At 40.6% G+C, this 18,976-nt stretch overlaps 1 protein-coding gene across 1 annotated transcript in view; it reads left to right on the forward strand.

Moving 5' to 3' along the window:
* Positions 1–18,141, forward strand: part of ACPP (acid phosphatase, prostate) — a 42,968-nt gene extending 24,827 nt beyond the window's left edge. The window contains exons 8-11 of the mRNA XM_008584621.1: positions 1,218–1,300; positions 4,110–4,213; positions 7,737–7,906; positions 17,545–18,141. Coding sequence (XP_008582843.1) covers positions 1,218–1,300; positions 4,110–4,213; positions 7,737–7,906; positions 17,545–17,663 — 476 coding nt within the window. The 3' untranslated portion in view covers positions 17,664–18,141. The remainder of the gene's footprint in view (positions 1–1,217; positions 1,301–4,109; positions 4,214–7,736; positions 7,907–17,544) is intronic.
* Positions 18,142–18,976: the final 835 nt, after the last annotated feature.

Raw genomic sequence — 18,976 nt, forward strand, 5'->3', positions numbered from 1 at the left:
CTCCAGTCTTGGATTCTAAAGGCTGGCATTCATGTGAACCCAACTGTTCCACTTTCTGGAGGAAGTCCAGTGCCATTGATAAGCCAGGAAATTGTTTCCTGCATGGTTCTGCCAAAACACAAGCTCAACCTATTGTTGAGATCTGGCTAGACAAAAGAGATTTGTCAACTACATGGTTGTTGAATGATGAAGCGGCTGAACACAATCCTGTACAGAAAACATTCATTGTCTGGGTGACATAGAGTAAAGCAGGAACATCGAGACTGTGACCAGCATCTTCTTACCTTTGCCAGAACTTTCATTACATCAGTTAGTTTCAAGGGTGACACTATTCAATAAGATACACATACAATTACACATACACACACAGAAAAATGCTTAAGGCTAATTTAGGAACATGTGGCTGATCGTATCAGTTAATGGAGATCGCTTCTTGCTCTAGACCAAGGGTGGACAAACTGTAAGCCAAATCCAGCCCACAATCAGTTTTCATAAATCAGGTTTTATTCAGACACAGACGCACCCATTCATTTGTGCATCGTCTGTGGCTGCTTTCATGCTACTATTAGAGTCAAGTAGTTGCAAAAGATCTTACAGCCCACAAAGCCTAAAACATTAATTATCTGGCCATTTACAGAAAAAGTTTGCCAACCTCTGCTGTAGCCCAGGAGTGAAAGAACTGAAGTTTATGTCTTCATATCACTGGTATTTTGTCTAGTTTATGCAGATTTGATTAAAAAATGCAACAGGGAAGTCAATTGTAGCTAGAAAAGCCGAGCACTTGGGTAGCTTAGAAGTTAGCTTTATGCTATACTGAGTCTAATGAACATGAATAAAGGTTTTGAAGTCAAACATGCTGGGTTCAAAGCCAGCTTCTCCACTTAAGATTTGTATAATCTTAGGCAAGTTGCCGAGCCTCTCTGAGCCTCAATTTTCCTTCCTATAAAACAGAATATTAACATGCCAGAGCCTGGGGATAATTGTGATAGTCACCCCTAGTTACTCTGGGACAAGGAGATAATCACTCCAAACCGAAGAACTGATATGTATAAATCACGCTCCCTAGCACACAGCAAATGCTCAACCAAAATTAGGTCTTCATCTCCCTTCTTAGATTATGGCGGGGAGAGTCCCCAACTATGAATGGACAAAAAGCTCATAAACTAAAATTAAAGCCTATGTTTTGTTCAGCTCCGTGTTGATCTATCTCTTTTCAGGTGTCCTGGTCAATGAAATCCTCAATCACATGAAGAGTGCAACTCAGTCACCAAGCTACAGAAAACTTATCATGTATTCTGCTGTAAGTACTTTTGTCTTTATTCAACATCCATTTGTTAGAGTGTGTGATCTCTTGGAGAATAGAGCCTCATATTTTTTTTTTTGTTGTTTTCATTTCCCTGTCACTCGAGAGATGGTAGGCACCTGCACAAAGCTTTTAGAATGAAACACATCACTCTATTCTAGCCGTTGAGGAAGTTACAGTACTGACAAGAAGACAAATAAATGTATAAACACGATACAAAGCAGTATGGAAATGCCATGTGAGCACGTGCTTTGATGCCTCAACAAAGGTAGCCATCCCTTCTGTGCCAGGACAGTAGAGGACAGAAGCAGGAGGCCTTCCTGGACGAGGCAGCACATTAATCGCATCATGATGGAAGGGGTTCCTCACCAGTGTGTAGAGCATGTGAAGGGAATTATTAGGACAGAGGTGGAAGGCCAGGAACATTGTATGGAGAAGTTGGTACCAAATTAGTAGATACTAACTGTGCTGCCCAATATGGAACCTAGTAGCCACATGTAGCTATTTAATTTCAAATTCATTATAATTAAATAGAATGAAAAATTAAGTGCCTCAGTTGTGCTAGCCACATTTCAAGTGCCCAGTAGCCACATGTAGCCAGTGGCTACTGAATTGGACAGTACAGATCTAGAACATTTCCATCCTCACCGGAAGTTTTATTAGACAGCCCTGATATAGAGTCTCAGAATGTTTGCGCTGAAAGGCAGCATAAAGGCCATCTCGCCCTGCATGCTTCTTTGATTAATGTATGAGAGAAGCAGTGGAGCAAGAGGGAACCCCCTGAAGGGGTCACCCCCAGAAGATGTCTGCTCAGGGGGGTAGGGCAGGGTGACAGGATAAGAGCAGTATTTCAGAAATTAATCCTCTTATAGAATGACTGGAAGTTGGGAGCAGAAGATAATGTAGAAAAATGGGGATGAGGCTTAAAACGAGGGCAGGAACAGGAGGGGAAGAGAGGTTAGCTGGGTTACAGGGAAGGCTGAGTGTCCATGTCTCAGTGTGCATTGGAATGTGGGGGGAGGACAACGATGTGGAAGGTGGAGTCACAGATGAAGGCGAGCGTGCAAGTCTCAATGACAGAAGGAGGATGAGACCATTAATAACATGTTCTTGGGCCAGGTGACTATACTGGTTTGACAATGGATTTGAATTGCCACAGGGGCATCCCAGCAGGAAACTTCAGATGGTAAAGGGGATAGAAGAGGGAAAGCAAAAGAGAACTGAAACTTGAAGTTCTAGCTCCATTTGGGGGTAGAATGAAAAAAGAGAGAGATCTTGCAGAAGACTTGCATCTTAGAGCTGGAGCCAAGGAAAGAGACACTGGTGCAGAAGAATTCTAGGGATGTCTCATGCATCAGAATAGCTGCCCATAGAGGCTGGGATGAGCGGGGAAGCAGGCATGGTATGCTGACTCTCCCACTCACTGTCTCCATGACAAAGGATTTCTCAGCTGTGGTTTGGCTGGAGGAAGCCATGTTTTCATTCATGCAAGAAGGTGAAAGAGGTGATTGAAGATACAGGAAAGTTTGTTTCTTGTCAGGGGCTCTAAATGGTATAGACTTGTTAACCTAAAAATAAACTGTGGCCAAATACACATAACAAGGAATTATTGAGCCAATGTGATGGCAACTGGGGAGACACATAGATCATGTGGCCCTGAAAAGTGTGTTCCAAAGAGGGCCAGCAGAGCTCAACATTTTCTAATCACAAGGGGGAGAAATCAAAAGAGAGTAGAAAGACAGCCCTCCTAATCTTTCTGGCTTTCTGACACCATTATGGCTGCTTCTAAGTAAAATGGTCTTATGATAACGATTCTCAGAACAGGAGGATGTGACTGCTGGCTGATCCCAGATCCCCCAAAGCACTATAATTAGCTGACCTGGTCAAAGCAGATTTTTTGTTATCAAACTAGAGAAATAGCCCGTGGAGGGAGCAGAGGGTAGTGCTTCCTGGAGAGATGTAGGTCTGAAATTAGTCAATTCTGCCAGTTTTTATACTTTATAACCTGGTTTCCAGTCCTAATTTGTTGTGTGCACTCTAGCCAGTTATATCTGTAACTCCTTTTCTTTCTCTATTAGATTGGTTCTAACCCCTTTTGAATATGTATATCCTGCAATACAGTTTAGGCAGCCAAATGTTATCCCCACTTTGTAGATATGGAAGTTGAGGATTGGCTAAGATTAGATGGCTAATCAGTAGCAAAACTGATACTGAAAACCACCCCCCTACGCCTTCCAGCCACTCTGAGGTAAACATTTAACTTTATAATTATTTTTAAGCTACATGCTCTACTTCCTTATATTTCATTCTCCCTAAACATTTATAATCTCATATACTCTTCCAAACCTTTAAAATCACAAATAACACTAATCTATAGAAAAAGTAATCTAACATTAATGCATTCCAAAACATTATAAAATTTAATAAAAATCAATGAAACAAGCTAAAGCAGAGATATGTTCTACTGGGAAAAGGCACGGGACTTAAAATCAAAAGACTTAACTCAAATTTACTTTCTTCAATTTAGGGGTTATATGACATCAATCAAGTTACGTAATTTCTCTGGATCTTAGTTTCTTCATCTTTTAAATGGAAATAAGGATACGTGTGTAAATATTACTGCCTAGCACACAGCAGATACTCCACCAAAATTAGTTCTTCCCCTCTCTACTTATTGTCACTGGGGGTATGGAAAATTTAATTGAATCAGAAACCATCATGGTGCTGTGCAAGTGCTTAATAACTATTGAATGGAAATCTGAACCAGAGGTAAAGATCAAAAATGATTTGTTTCAAATCTCTGTAGCATGACACTACTGTGAGTGGTCTACAGATGGCGCTAGATGTTTACAACGGAATCCTTCCTCCCTATGCTGCTTGCCACATAATGGAATTACACCTCGAGAAGGGGTAAGTGCTTTCAAAATCAGTATTATTGGACCCCAGGTTTTTAAATTATTATTGTATTGTTGGCTTACGGGTTGTTGTGTCTATTTGGTTTGGTTCTATATTCAGAGGGAAGAATGGTGGCGAGTAATAATATCTTTGCTAGTCATGGCTCTTTGTTTTCATGAAAATTTTTATTGGGAAATAATATACATACACAGTAGATGAAAAATTTGAGAGAACTACCGTAAGTGGCACAAATTACATTTTTTTAAAAAAATTAAGATATTCTAAGAAGTATGCAGACATTACATTGTTCTCTTGGAAAACAGGCTGATAGAAGACCCCAATGCAAATTTAGTTTCTTGATGACTAAACAATAATACTCTCTCTCAATAAAAGACTTAAACATATCCATGCAGCTTCTGGTGATTTATGTCCACCAGTCAAGATTCTTAAAGTACAGCTCTTGACTACTGTCTACTTCTTTGTGACCTCGCATGGCCCTCCCCTGCTGATCAAAGCTCAGCTTGAACCTACTAGAAAGGTCAAAGTTAGAGTAGCGAATGTCTCAGTTTACCCAGAACCGAGGAGTGGGTGGTCTTCAGAACATGTGAGTTTCATTGTTAAAATCGAGAAAGTCCTGGGCAAACTGGGAAGAGCTGGTTACCATTGCCAAAGTCATACCAAAAATTTGTACCTGCTGTGACAATGTTGTTCTCATTGGACGGAGAAGGGGGAGGTGTTTTTTGGGAAGTCAGTAGACCTCATGGGATATTATTGGTGGGATAAGAACAAGGAAGGGGCTGAGTTAAGGCAGTGACCCCAGAGTTTTACTTCAGGGTTGGTTGGAAAGATATATTTTGCCCTCTCCTCAAGGCATTTATAATAGCTATAGGCAGGACCAGCCTGACTGTAGTTACATAGGGCTCTGTGCTCAGAAGAGTCTGTGCTTGTTTTAGTGATCTGCTTTTGCCATCTTGAAATTCTAAATAATTTTTAAATGAGGAGCCCTGTATTTCATTTTGCAAGTTTTGTAATCTTGGATATAGATCTCTGTACCCTTGAATTTGTAGAGTAGGAAAGTAACAGCACAGAGACCTCATTCTCAACCAGTATCTTTACTGCTTACAAAGAAAGTGAGTCTTGTACAGTTAGGGAGGGTAGATGGATTCTTTATTGAACCTCTAACAGGCATCAGGCATAACAAAGTAGAACTAAAATGTCTTAGCTAACCTTGCTCTCAAATATCCAGAATCAGAGTAGAGAGACAAGACCCTTTGTTTGGAGACCAGCCAAACCAAACAGTTAATGGGAATGAAAGGACCAAATGGGAATGAAAGGACCGAAGGCATAAAATGCACTTTCACTAAGAAGCCCTGCCCAGATCTGCCCTTTTGAAGTCCAGCTCTAGGCAGAGTTAATAAATCCACCCAAAATTCTAGGATTGGTTCGAGGAGCAGGCCTCTTCTCTTCAGGGATAAGACAAGAGAAGCTACTGATTCACTTGAAGTTCCCTCCTCTCCAGTTTCTGCATGCTGGTGGTCCTGAGCTTGCTTTATTAAGACACTGCAGCATTTACTCCCACTCAATCACTTTCTCTACCATCTTGAGTAAATGCATATTATGAATCAAGTGTGGGGTATTTTTCAACCGAGAGACATTGACATACAGGAAAAAAAATTAACCAAGGGCCATACACAGATCGAGTTAAGTTTAGTATTACATTAGGATTTTTTAATTGGCACACCAGAGAAACATCAAAGGTTAAACTTGATTGCTTTTAAACTATAACAAGGAGGATCCAAGTTAACAAATACTGTATGTGTCTGCTTAATATGTGATCTTGACTCTAAAGTGACCCACATTTTCCCTATGAGAAGATAAGGAGAGAGATAAAAAGGGAAAATGTTTTAGATTTTCAGCCATCATAATACATAAACTGTTAAGAATATAGATAAGGTAGCTAAATATATATTTAAAAGATTTAATTTTTAGTTGGGTACATATATTTAAAATCATAGACTATATAAAACAATTAAGTTAAAAATATTGCTTTTTTTCATTTTTACATTTTATGAAACAATTTGGTTTAAACTCCTTATATGCCTCTTTAACTTGTGTCTTCACCACAGCCAATTTTGAGTCCCTAAAACTGTTTTCCAGGTATATTAACTAATGGTAATATTGGCTTCTGTACAGATGAACCCCAAATTCTCCTCTTTACCCAGTGGAAATTAATTTCTCACATAACTAACAGTCCGATGCAGGTGTTCCTGGTCAATGGGAGGTGACTACCTATGGTGTGATTCACACATGGTGAGTCAGGCACCAAGGGTTCCTCTTTGGGACTTAATATTTCAGGAGTGCTGTGCTCACCTGCAGGTAGCTTGTAGAAAGGAATGAGAGGGTGAAGAAGCCAACTTGCTTAACCATCTCAGCCCAAAAGGTGCACATATCATTTCTGGTCACATCGTCCTGGCTAAATTAGTCACTTGGTCCCTCTCAGTGCAAGGGAGTCTGGGAAATATAGTCACTTCTGAACCATAATTCTATTCTATGGAAAGAGAATCACGAATTGTGATGGACTATTGGTCGTCTAGTTCATATCACCTGGAGATAAAAGATGCTACCCCCGGAAAAGTTATCTATTCATATCATATTAGGGAGGTTTTTAAAAACATATCCTATAAGCAAATATTTGTAGTTATTATGTTTATATTTCTTTTTAAAGTGATATTTTAAAGGGCTTGCTTATAACAACATCCAAAATTTGTAATTGTGAGGTTATTACCCCAAGAAGGATCACTCAATTCTAACTTGAATTCTTCACCTGCCTCTTTGATTGGAAAATGACTTCCATAAGCAACTCATACTAGTTTTTACTGAGGCTGTTTAGGCCATTGGACCTTCCTCAAATAGTACTTTTATGTTTTATGAAATGAAGTATTGAAAGGTCCCTCCTTTATGTGACACAACGTAAGGACTTGAATATACATCCACCCCCACTTTCTGAGGTATACTTTTTTTTATAAAGTCTTGCCGCATATTCAAGCAAATGGGTTATATACTCATATTCAGTTCAATGTTTAAAGCCCATTTAAGGAGAGCACAGATACATTCAGAGGGAGGACTGAGAGAAATATTGAGAGAGGAAAAGATAAGGAAGGAGCAAACAAGAAGCATGAAAAGAAGAAACCAGGAGAAGAAAAAGCCAAAACTCCCATCTGGCCCCCACTTCTTATTCAAAGGCTCATCAAAGTCACACCCAACTGCCCCCAACTATCACCTCTCAGCTCCTTTTCTGATTGAGCATCCTGGTCCCCATCTCCTATGCCCCTGTTCTTCTAACAGATCCACTCTCCAAATCTGTCCTGGCTGCCCCAGTGTCCCCATTCCCACACCAAATAGACTGAAATATCCTCATGCCCATAAGTTCTTCCAACAGCGTCTCAACTGACTTGTTACAGTCGAGCTGCAGGGGAATTCAGTGACAGTTCAACAACACAGAACTCACAGAGCTCTGTCCTCTGCCCTTCCCCACCAGGGAGTACTTCGTGGAGATGTACTATCGGAATGAGACACAGCACGAGCCCTACCCCCTCACACTACCGGGCTGCACTCCCAGCTGTCCTCTGGAGAAGTTTGCTGAGCTGGTTGCCCCTGTGATCCCCCAAGACTGGTCCATGGAATGTATGGTCACAAGCAACCACCAAGGTACTGAGGAAGTTATGCAGTAGTATGTACACAGAGCCCTGCACAAAGAGCAGAACACCCTTTCCCAGGACACGTGGTGCTTTGAGAATGTACTTTGGCCATGATCCCCAGCTTTGAGGGAAATGGGTTTTGGATAATACTTGTATGTTATGCTTCAGGGACCCCTAACTTCAGGCAACTCCTACCTCTCCACCTGGCCCCAACCCATTTGTCATAAACCTTAACTCAGTTGTTGTTGTTGTTGTTGTGGCTGTTGTTGTTTAGTGGTAATACAAAAGGACATCAGTGCCAAAACGTAATCATGGATAAAACTTAGATCAAAGTTCATGAGGCCACCATGAACTATATGATTGGCCACACAGGTTCTTTTCTTATTTAAAGACTCCCAGATTTTGCTTGAGCAGGATTAGTTGAGGCTGTTCTTTAAATGTGTGAAGTGGAACAGATTTCAAACAAAACCCGCAATCTCGGGTAGGAGTAAGGAAGGGAAGTCTTTAATCCTAGGCTGATAGGCAAAGGACGACCATACTCATCAGCTCCAGCCTTCTCTCAAGGAGAGGCACAGAAATGAGATATAGTGGAGACATCTGGAGAAGTTTTCTACACTGGGAACCTGGGACTATCTGTTTTTATATTTATGTTAAAACATACTGGGTGGATGCTGGAAGCCCCAGGTCTCCCCTGTGGGAATGAGGGGGGTGTCACAGGCCTCAGTCCTGCCCCTCCTCCTTCCACCTTTTTCCATCTCTTTTCCTTCCCCTTTCCCCCTCTCTCCCTCCCTCCCAACTGCTCCACAACATCCTAGAATGTAAAAGATAATATTAATAAAATTACATTTTCTAAAAAAAAGAACATACTGGGTGGCAGAGCTAAAAAATAAAAGCCTCTTTGTGTCCTTTGACCCTGAAATGTTCATGTTCATTTTGAAGAAACTAAAGTCAACTTTCCAGAAAGCTTTGATATATGTAATATATACAGCAGTTCTTGAAGTATGTACACCATAGAAAGTAAATAATCTGATGAGAGCAAGATATCTGGGCACAACACGTCAGAGATGAGAGCACTGCATGGTAGAGTTTCTCTTGAAGCTCTGATGGTAGGAGATGTTAAATCTAAAGTTGACTTAGAGAAAGTGTGATGACACCTACCAAACTAGAACAAAACTAGAAATGTATGAATGTTCTACGTGCCTCCAAGTTCAAAACTTACTGGAATGTTTAGAGTGTGGTTGTGAAATCTTTTCAGAGGACAAAAGGAATATGTAAGACTTTGATTCTGGTATCTTCAGAAAACCTGAGCAAACCCACAAGTCCTACTGAAACTGTCCACTGTACAAGAAGAAATCATATTCAAATGACACTTTTTAAAGTCTTGTAGATCTGCCACGTGGCAGGTGCAACACGTCTAGAGAACACCGTGCTATGTTATATGTTACCATTACAGATAATGATGAGATGGTTTCTACTCAATGCCAGACTCTAGAGCAGAACCACCCCCCTTCTGACTGGTCACACAATGACTGACACAGACATCGATTGATATGCTTCTTTGTGTTCTTTCTTTCCCAAGTAAATATTTGCCCTTGGGGCCATCGTGTATGCTTGTAACTTTTTTCTAGCAGTGAGTCAAATGTAAAATAGTGAATAAAGTCATTATTAGGAAGTTCAAAAGCATTACTTTCATAATGAACTTTGAAAAGTGTGTGTGTGTTTCATTAGAATAAAATTGCTGCAGGCAGATTTCAGGGGCTCTCTTTTTGTTTGGGGGCTTTGTTTTAATTCAACAGGAGGGAAAATATTAATATAACGTAAAATGTCTTTACTTGCTTAAATGAACATTTTACATTGAAAATATTGTTTGGACTTTACTACTACAGAAAAAGGCTAAGATGTCGGAAGCTCTGCCCCATCTATTTAAGATGGAACTTGCTAAGAAAACGCCCTCAGGAAGTTCACAATGTGGTAGGGAAGTAAAGAGGTACATGTTACACAGAATAATAAGAGTTATGTCTATGAATACACAGGTTGCCATGGGAACAAGAGTTACCCAGATTTGGAGGGTGAGAGGAAGTAAGGGAGGTCAGGGAAGGCTTTCTGCAGGAGGTAACAACTGCACTGTGTGCAGTTTGGGTGGAGGTTTATAATGGTGTGGTACAAAGTACCATAAAGGCATTTATCAAATGTCCTGGTGGCTTGAAGCTGGACAGGACAGGGGAGTTATTCAGCAGAAGGATCCAAAGAGATTCCCACAGGTTTCATTCAAAGGGCCCTTTCTAATAACATAAAATATAATCTCTGCAAGGGCAAGGATTTTATCTGTTGCGTTCTCTGCTCTCTCTGTCCTCAGTACCTAGAAGTGCCTGTGCCAGGCATGAATTGGTGCTCAGTAAATATTTGCTCAATTAATACATAGATTAGTTACCTTTCCTCCCTGAACCTACTCTTCTCTATCCTGGTTAACAGCAATACCCAGTAATCTGGGCTCCTTTTTTACCTCGCCCTCTCCTTCATTCCCCAGAGTCAGTCTTTCACCTCTTCTTGTCAAATCTACCTGTAATATGCTTGAAGAATTGTTTTCTCCAAAATGCCAATGTCAAGAATTCCATACCCGAAGACAGTAAACTATGATTTAGTAGCAAAACACATTAATAAAAAGAAAATATAAGGGTGGATGTAGCCTGCTCATACACATCTCAAGAGTGGAATGTGCCCGGCTCTTGCCAGCTCTGAATACAGCAACCTCATTTTGGCAGCTTGAAGTTGGTCATGGAGGGAGTGTTTTCACCACAGAAATAAGCCAGTGCTACAAATCAGAACCTTTTTTTTTTTTGATCCAGTTTACCAACACATGCCTGGTTTTAGCTCATAGAAACCTTGTTAGGAGGTTGGCCTCCAACAAAGTGAGTTTAATATTTGAACTTCTGTAAGGAAAAATGATTAGATTTATTTAATACTGTCTTGAAGAGTGATGCTAGGAACAGCAGGCAGAATTTTCAGGAAGATTGTCATTCAATGTTGGCAAGTTCCTGAAACAGGAAGTGTTCATTTCCTGGGTGACCACTTACCGCAGAGCAGACTGAAGCATTGAAGGTTGTAGGGGTCAGATGATTTGGTTAGGGTCACCAAATTTAGCCAATAAAAGTACATCTCAGATAAATTTGACAAATAGCTCTAACTGCTGAATTTTTGTAATTTATTGAAAAAAGCAGAATACGGGACATTTAGGGTGTTCTGAAAAAGTCAACAGAGGAAGTAGGACAAAATCATTAAGTATAGAATATATCTTGTATATACAAGATGCCTGGCAACCCTACTGCTTACGTATTTCTATCCATGAAATTCTACCCATAACTACAAGCAGTGTTTTCATCTAGTGCTAGTAGACCCAGTTAACCAGGTCATATCAATTAAATAAACCAGAGTCTTTGCTGGAAAAAATAATAAATCTAAGTTCTATATCATGTTACTTGGAAATAATAAAATTCTTTTTAAAAAAATGCTTCTTTAATCCCAGACTTTTACTAACACAGTCAGACTTTCTTCACTAGTACTCTCCCACCCCCCTACTCAATGTCCAATTCCAGTTATTTCACAGGAGGGAGATTTACTAGTGGGAAGTTCCAGTTTCCTCTCGTTATGTTTGTAAGCTGAGAATCTACAGTACATATACTCATGCCTGAGATTCAACAATGCACTTCTTTAAGGGCAGGATCCATAGCTATTTCCTCTTTGACTCTTCAGCCAGTAGAGATGATGCCTAGAACTTGGTGCCTTCAATTAGTATTTGCTAATTGACTAAATGCTCAGCCCTCTATACCTATCTTGACTTCCTCATGGCTGGGCTGTGATATTAGAAGCCTGGAACTCACTTGGTCAATAAATAAGAAAGAGAAGCTATGAATGAGCCTAAAAGGTGACTGCACTATAAAGACCCAATCATTGGCCATATGTACATATGTATATGCCAGCATGTCTGTGTTATTTGACCTCTGTTTTTGGCATAGTCATTTTGGCATTCTCTTGTTCTGCCACTGCTGTCAAGAGCCCCTGTTCAGTGACATACCTTCATAATACCTTTTCTCATTATCTTCAGTTTCTCAGGACATAGCTGATCACTCATTGAAGATGCTGGGAACTTGCTTTGGTATACATCAATTCGCTTCTCACTCCCACTGCTGCCCTCAACCTAGGTGATTCTGACAGTCACAATGATGACCCATCCTGTACCCTGCCTACCATACCAATATCCAACCCTAGATCAGATCGATCACAAGGCTTTTCCATTCTGATCTGCTGAGTAGAGCTGAAGAAAATAAAATCTGAGTCTACTGTCACCACCGCAATCTATGAATGTTGAAATTTCTATTCCAACCTCAGCTGGTCTTTCATCACTTCCTGTATATGTATTTACCTTTATTGGACTCTTCCTACTCTCCATAGGAGGGTGTTTTTATTTTTCCCAAATTTCTAATTCCAACTTGTCTTCTTTATTCTTATAAGCAAGATAATCTACTGGTAACTGTTTTAGGTTCTCCTTTCACTACCTCAAACTATCTCAGTCGCTTTAACCTGTTGCTGCTGTTCCTCAGGAAAATATGTTCCTCCCTGAGTAGACAGTCTTCTCGCTGTGCACATGATCCTGTTCGTACAGTGTTCTCAGGACCTTGATGAATCTCTTAGTTAGAAAATGTCCAAATATCCTCTCATCAAAACACCCTCAAGTACTTGTTCCATGTCACTCTCTTCAATCCTAATTTTCTTGAACTAATAATTTACTTGCTCTACCTCTATTCCTTCATCTCCTTCTTACTTTTTAACTATTCTGTAAAATTTTGCCCACCCTTCTCTCATCTCTTTTTTTTTTTTGAAACTTCCCTTTTAAAAGTCACCAGTGCCTAATTCAGTGACATCTTTTCCTTTCCTCATGAAGCAGGTATCAACATCCCCATTTTACGGAGAAGAAAACTGAAGCTCAGAGAATAACATGCCACAAGTAGTAGGATCAGGATTCAAACCTAACACTCTCCAACACCATATTTCTACTATATCATATTCCCTTTCCCTCTCAAGCTATCTTGGGTGCTATTCCCTTAGGGCAATTTTCCAAAATAGAATTGGTGGGTCAAGATATAGGAATATTTAATAAACAGTAGATATTCACTCAGTACCTATTATGTACTCTATATATGCCTATGTACCAGGCATTAAGTTTGCTGAGGAAACAGCTGCAGACAAGAAGATTGTCCCCATGTGGCTTGTAGACCTTGGGGGGGCAAGAAAGGGAAGACTAGCAAGGAGGACAGAGAGAGAAAAAATTAAGCAAGCCCTAACGATGAAGTGTGGCGAGTGCTATGATGAAGGACATACAGGTGACAATCAGAACACACAGCAGAGGCAATCAGTCTAAGTCTAAGGGGTCAGAGAATGGAGGTGAGGGGAGAAGAGAATGATAAAGACAAAGGAGAGAAGATGTGTAAAGGCCAAGTGGCAAAGACAGCATGGGGCACTGTTGGAACCCAGTCTGGTGAGTGTGTGGAGGGCCAAGGCTGGAGAGGCAGGCGCTAGTGCTTCGTAGGTCAAGTTGAGGAGTTCTGGTCATTGAAAGGTTTTAGGCAGAAAACAGTGCTATAACTTGCTTCTTGTTTTACGAAGATTCTTTGGCTTCAAGAGGGAGAATGGACGGGAAAGGGGGGAGCCTGAGGTCAGGGAGAACAGCAAGAGGCTGTTGCAATAATCCAAGGACTAGGATGAATGAAAGAGAAAAGCAGACTTATTCAAAGGGTGAAAAAAAGTAGGGAAAACAGGACTTGAGGATTAATGGCAAGAGGGAGAGACTTTTGTTACATATTGCCAAAATGGTTTTCAAAAAAGGAATACCAATTCCCACTGCCTTCTGCAGCTTTTGTGTGTTTCCTTGTAGTAGGACGTCTTTTCAGTCATTACCTGCACTAGACCTTTTTGCAGTAAGATACAGCTGATCACTCTTTCTTTTCTTAGCTACTGGTACATTACTATGCCAAACTCCTGAAATCTTTTACAGTACAAGGAAGCATATAATTTAAAAATAAATAAATAAACATCACAGAGAGAGGCAGGGAGAGCTCTCCCGAGTCTTTTCTTTGCTCTCGGGTTCTTTGGCCAGTTTCTATTTCATTAATATCTTCCACAAATCCCCTAAATGTTTCCTCATTCCACACTCACCATGAGCCAATATACCTCGGCCCCTGTCTTCTACATCTACATCTTTATTTCTATATGTAAGTGCAGAATTCTAGACCTGTTTTCTCCAGCTACTTACTGATCATCTCTATCAGGATAATAACCCATCTCAATCCCACATAGCAAGTAAAATCCCTCATCTCGTCAATCCTAAACCCATCCATTTTTGTGATCCCAATCTCAATCCACAGCCTAATCATCATCTTAGCCACCAAAGCAGGAATGCATGGGCGTGCTTGACCACAACTTTTCCTTTACCAGCATATTTGGTCTGTCACCGAAGCCTGTCCATCCTACTACAGGAGTATCTCTTGAATTCCCTCATCTATATTCCCTAGGACACAACTCCAGTTCTGAGCCCTCAGTATCTTATCAAAGGTATTTCAATAGCTCCCTACCAGGCCTCCTATATCTACGCTATTCTATCTTTTCCATGGTTATTTTTTTAAAAAAAAAAAAAACACAGATTGGACCATGTTGCTTCCACATGTGATAATTGCTGATGACTTCCATTTACTCCATGGCAAACCAGACTCTAAAAACTGGGCCCTGATCTACACACCCAGTTTCACTTCCCTGAAGCCTATGCTCCAGCCAGACGTAACTGCTCATTATTTTCCAAGCATACTCTTGTGCATGGTAAAATCCCACGTGCCTTGCAGGCCAGCTCAAATCTCAGAAGACTTTCCAAACTCTTTCTCTTCCAAACAGAATACATTCTGTTGATGGCAACTTTCTGTCTGCTCCGGTGGCATATCTTCTACAGCTCCATTTCAGTATTTATCACATTTCTCATAATCGTCTATCTGGTTCTCCCACTAGACACTGAACATATTAAGGGCAGAGATTATGGAAATTTAGCACTCAGCAAGCCCCGCCTGGCACATGACATGTGCTCACTGCATGTCTTGGAAGGAAAGAAGGAAGGATAAAGGGTAGAAAAGCATATTCCATGGGACTTTTGTGCTGACATAGCCAACAAAAATAACAGAAAATAAATTTTTAAATACAGAAAGTCAGCCACAAAAATAGATTTTTAAGAATCATCAATATCTGGGCCGGCCCGGTGGCGCACTGGATAGTGCGCCACTTGGGAAGCGCGGTGGCGCTCCCGTCCGAGGGTTTGGATCCCACATACGGACCGGTTCCCGCTCACTGGCTGAGCGGGGCACGGGAGCAACACTGAGGGTTGCGATCCGTTGCCGGACACGGAAAAAGACAAAAGACAAAAAAAAAAAAAAAAAAAAAGAATCATCAATATCTGCCTTCCTCCCTCACCATTAAGTCCTTTCCTTCTTCAATTCTTTACAGTTCCTTCCAACTTTATATTAACTCCAAATGCAGTTCTAACAACACTGTCCATCAGGGGCTAACTTTATTAATATTCATGTCCTCATGATGCTAAGAAGCATCCTGGCATCATGAGAAAAACACTAGACTAAGAGTTGGTAATCTATGAGTTCTAAGTCACTAATTTCTTCTACAAATATTTATTAGCACCTGCTATGTGCCAGGTACTATGCAAAGTACTTGAGATACATTCATGAACAAAAAAGACAAAGGTTTCTGTCTTCATGAAGCTTATATTCTATCAGAGGGAAAGAGGAGCAGATAATAAGTAATAAACATAATAAATAAGTACTTTGAAAGATGAGGATCACAAGGGCCAAGTTGGGGTAGAAGTGGGGGAAGGTGTACAAGTTGCACTTCCAAATGGGGAGGCCTCATTGAAAAGTCACCTTTTCAGCAAAGAAAGTAAGGGAGTGTGGGAAGAGCATTCAGGCAATAGTAACAGCTGTAGCGAAGGCACTAAGGCAAGTGTGCTTGGCACATGTGAAGGAAAGCAAGAAGGACTGTGTGGCCAGAAAGGAGTGAATGAAGGGAGAATGGTAGGAGAAGAAACCCGAGGGGTCAGGAGCGGCCAGTTGATGTAGAGCCTCATAAACTGTCATCATCAGGACTTCAGTTTTATTCTGATTGACATGATAATCCATTGCAGAGAGTATTAAGCAGAGAATTGGCATGATTTGACTTGAAGTTGTTTGCTTTGTTGAAAGCAGATTTTAAAGGAGAAAGGATAGAAGCTAGAGAACAAGTCAGGAAGCTGTTGTAGTGATCCTGGCAAAAGATGATGGAGATTCAAAGCAGGGCGGTGGCAGAGCAGGGGAGAACTCACTGGCTTCTGAGTATGTTTTTTGGCAGAACCTACAGGATTTCCTGACAGATAGGGTGTAGAATGTGGGAGAAATAAAGGAGTCAAGGCAGACTTCAAGACTTTTGTCCTCAGCCAACAGAAGAAGGCAATTTCCATCAGCTGAGATGGGAAGGCTGTGGGAAGAGCAGATTTGGTGTGGGGAAGGAGGGTGCAGAAATTGAAATGTCTATTCGATGTTTAAGGAAATATGTCAAGTACACAGTTGGATATGAGTCTTAAGCTTCAGAGAGAGATCAGGGCTGGAGATTTCAATTTGGAAGCCATTAGTAAATAGATGTTTTTTAAAATAATGAGACTAATAAGACCCCATGTACTCTAAATGCAATTATCTGCTTAACCTTAACCAAATTATCTAATCTCTCTGCTTCTTATTTTCCTCATCTCTACAGTGATAACTCTCTACAGGCTAACTCAGCAATTTTCACCTGTGTTCCATGGAGCACTGGAGTTCTGTAGGAAGAGCTGATGTTTGCTCTCCCATTGCCTAAGCCAACAACCACCCCATATTTTTACAATGAAATGGCGTACACTTAGAGATGGTACAAGCTGGTATTTGTAATGTGTATGCTATAGTGGACTAGGGTGTGTGTGTGTGGAAGAGAGTAACTTTCCAGGTGAAATAATTATTTAGTACCTCATTAAAAAATGACCTCAGATATCTGCTTCATGACTAGTCAGCTGTCAAAGGAGTATGTGTAAATAAAGGTGCAGATTAGCAATAGCACACAGCTATGCTAAAAATGCTTGCCATAGTCAGCAAGTGCCCAACGTTTCCTCTCTAAAACATATTTGCCTGAAAATCAAATTCCAAAATTGAAAGATTCCATTTCTTTTAGATCCAATCGATTGCAGTTGAGTATTGAGAATTTTCTTTGACCCTGTGACAATGAACAATTGGTAATTTAACTGCAGAAAAATGCGTAAAGTGAGTGCTGTAAGAGGACCCTAGAAATACTTCAGTCAGTTACCCTCCCTTCACAGTGTGTAGGGGAGGCTCAGAGGTCAATGGTCATGATGGAAATGTAACCTAGGTTATCTCCTGACTCCTAGTCCCATGCTTTTTTCACTACCATATGCTGATTTCAAGGCTGCTCCAGAAACTCCTCTGAAATTTACAACTAAGGCAGAAGTCAACACTGATGAGTGATCTTCACATTTTACTAATGCGTTAATTTTACATTAATGCTTCTCCTGTTTCCCCACAGTTCTAAGGGTCGTCCTTGCCATTGCCTTCTGCCTGGTATCTGGCGTCCTAGTGGTGTTGCTGTTTGTCTTCATCCGCCATGGGCCCTGCTGGCAGAGAGACCCCTATCGAAACATCTGAACAGAGGCTGAACAAGAGCAGAAAAGCTGGGCCAACTTCCTGTCTTGGCATCTCTCAGTGATGCAGCATTCGAAGAACAGGCTTCTGCCATGTGGGCATCACCCTGCCTACACTCTTCTTCCTGAACCTGTGTAGAGCAGAGTCTGAACTCACAGTGACCCAGGGATGGCTGCTGGACTGATAGATGATTAAACACCCAGGTTACTTAGTTAGGTCTTCTCATCATTGAGCAGTAGTACAGGCTGCTCATTTGGCTAGAAAGAGGCTCCTCTGCAGAAGATAGTTGTATTCTTTAACACAGATGTCTGGAGAGAAATAAGCCACATTCCGATCAGTCTTCTGCCTGCAAAGAGCAAAGGGACAAAGACATAAACAAGAAGTGGTATTGTACAGAATGATTCTTAGGAAATAAGACCAAATCAGAAATTATAAATAAACTTTTTCTTTAGCTATTAAGAAAGTTTAACACACACACACACACACACAATCCCCTGAAAAGAAATTCTTACCCAGTGTTCGATAGCTAATAGACTTCTGTGTATGTGTCTGTATATTAACACACATGCATACACATAAAGTGCCTTTGGAAGAGGTATTTAATTCTCAGAAACTGCAGTACCAACCACTTTAGGTACAGCTCAGGTTCTTTTCCCACCATTTTCATAGTGGGGAATAATTGGAAAATAAAGGTAGCCATGGTTCTTTTTTTTACATCCACCACCAGAGATGAATATTTATACTGTTTCAATTTCTTATTTCATTTTAAAATTATGAGATCTTACTTTGATAAGGGATATTCATGACCATAATGAGATGATAATGTATTTTAATTGCCACAAATAGGTCTGAATTTTACAAGTGGTGAGGTAGAAAGAAAAGTGGACTGAGTATTGATGACCCACTGCCTCATCTCTACACTGGCTTTGGGTCAATGACTTGGAACAATTTTTTTTATATCTTAAAACTTGGTTTCCTAATTTAAAAATGAAGAAGCTGTACTAGATGAATGTAGAAGTCATGTCTAGTTCTCAGGTTCTGTGAACAATTTTTTTTTCATTTTATTGCTATGGATGGGTCATTGCCCATCCACTTTCGTGGATGGCACCATTGTAGTAAGCCAAAATTTACTCTAAAAAATTTTATTCTGCTCTGAGCCCCCAATTATCCAGTTGTTGGGAAATTCAATCTCATTCATCGGTAGAGTCCTTCATCTCCTCAGGTTCTACTAAAGGTCCCAGAGTGTACCTCTGGGAGGAGTCAGAGAAGACTCCTAGGTGTCTGTCTACACTGGTCTCTGATAAGTTCTCTGTTCA

The sequence above is a fragment of the Galeopterus variegatus genome, unplaced genomic scaffold, assembly GCF_000696425.1.
Source record: "Galeopterus variegatus unplaced genomic scaffold, G_variegatus-3.0.2 Scaffold3317, whole genome shotgun sequence".
Taxonomy (NCBI): domain Eukaryota; kingdom Metazoa; phylum Chordata; class Mammalia; order Dermoptera; family Cynocephalidae; genus Galeopterus; species Galeopterus variegatus.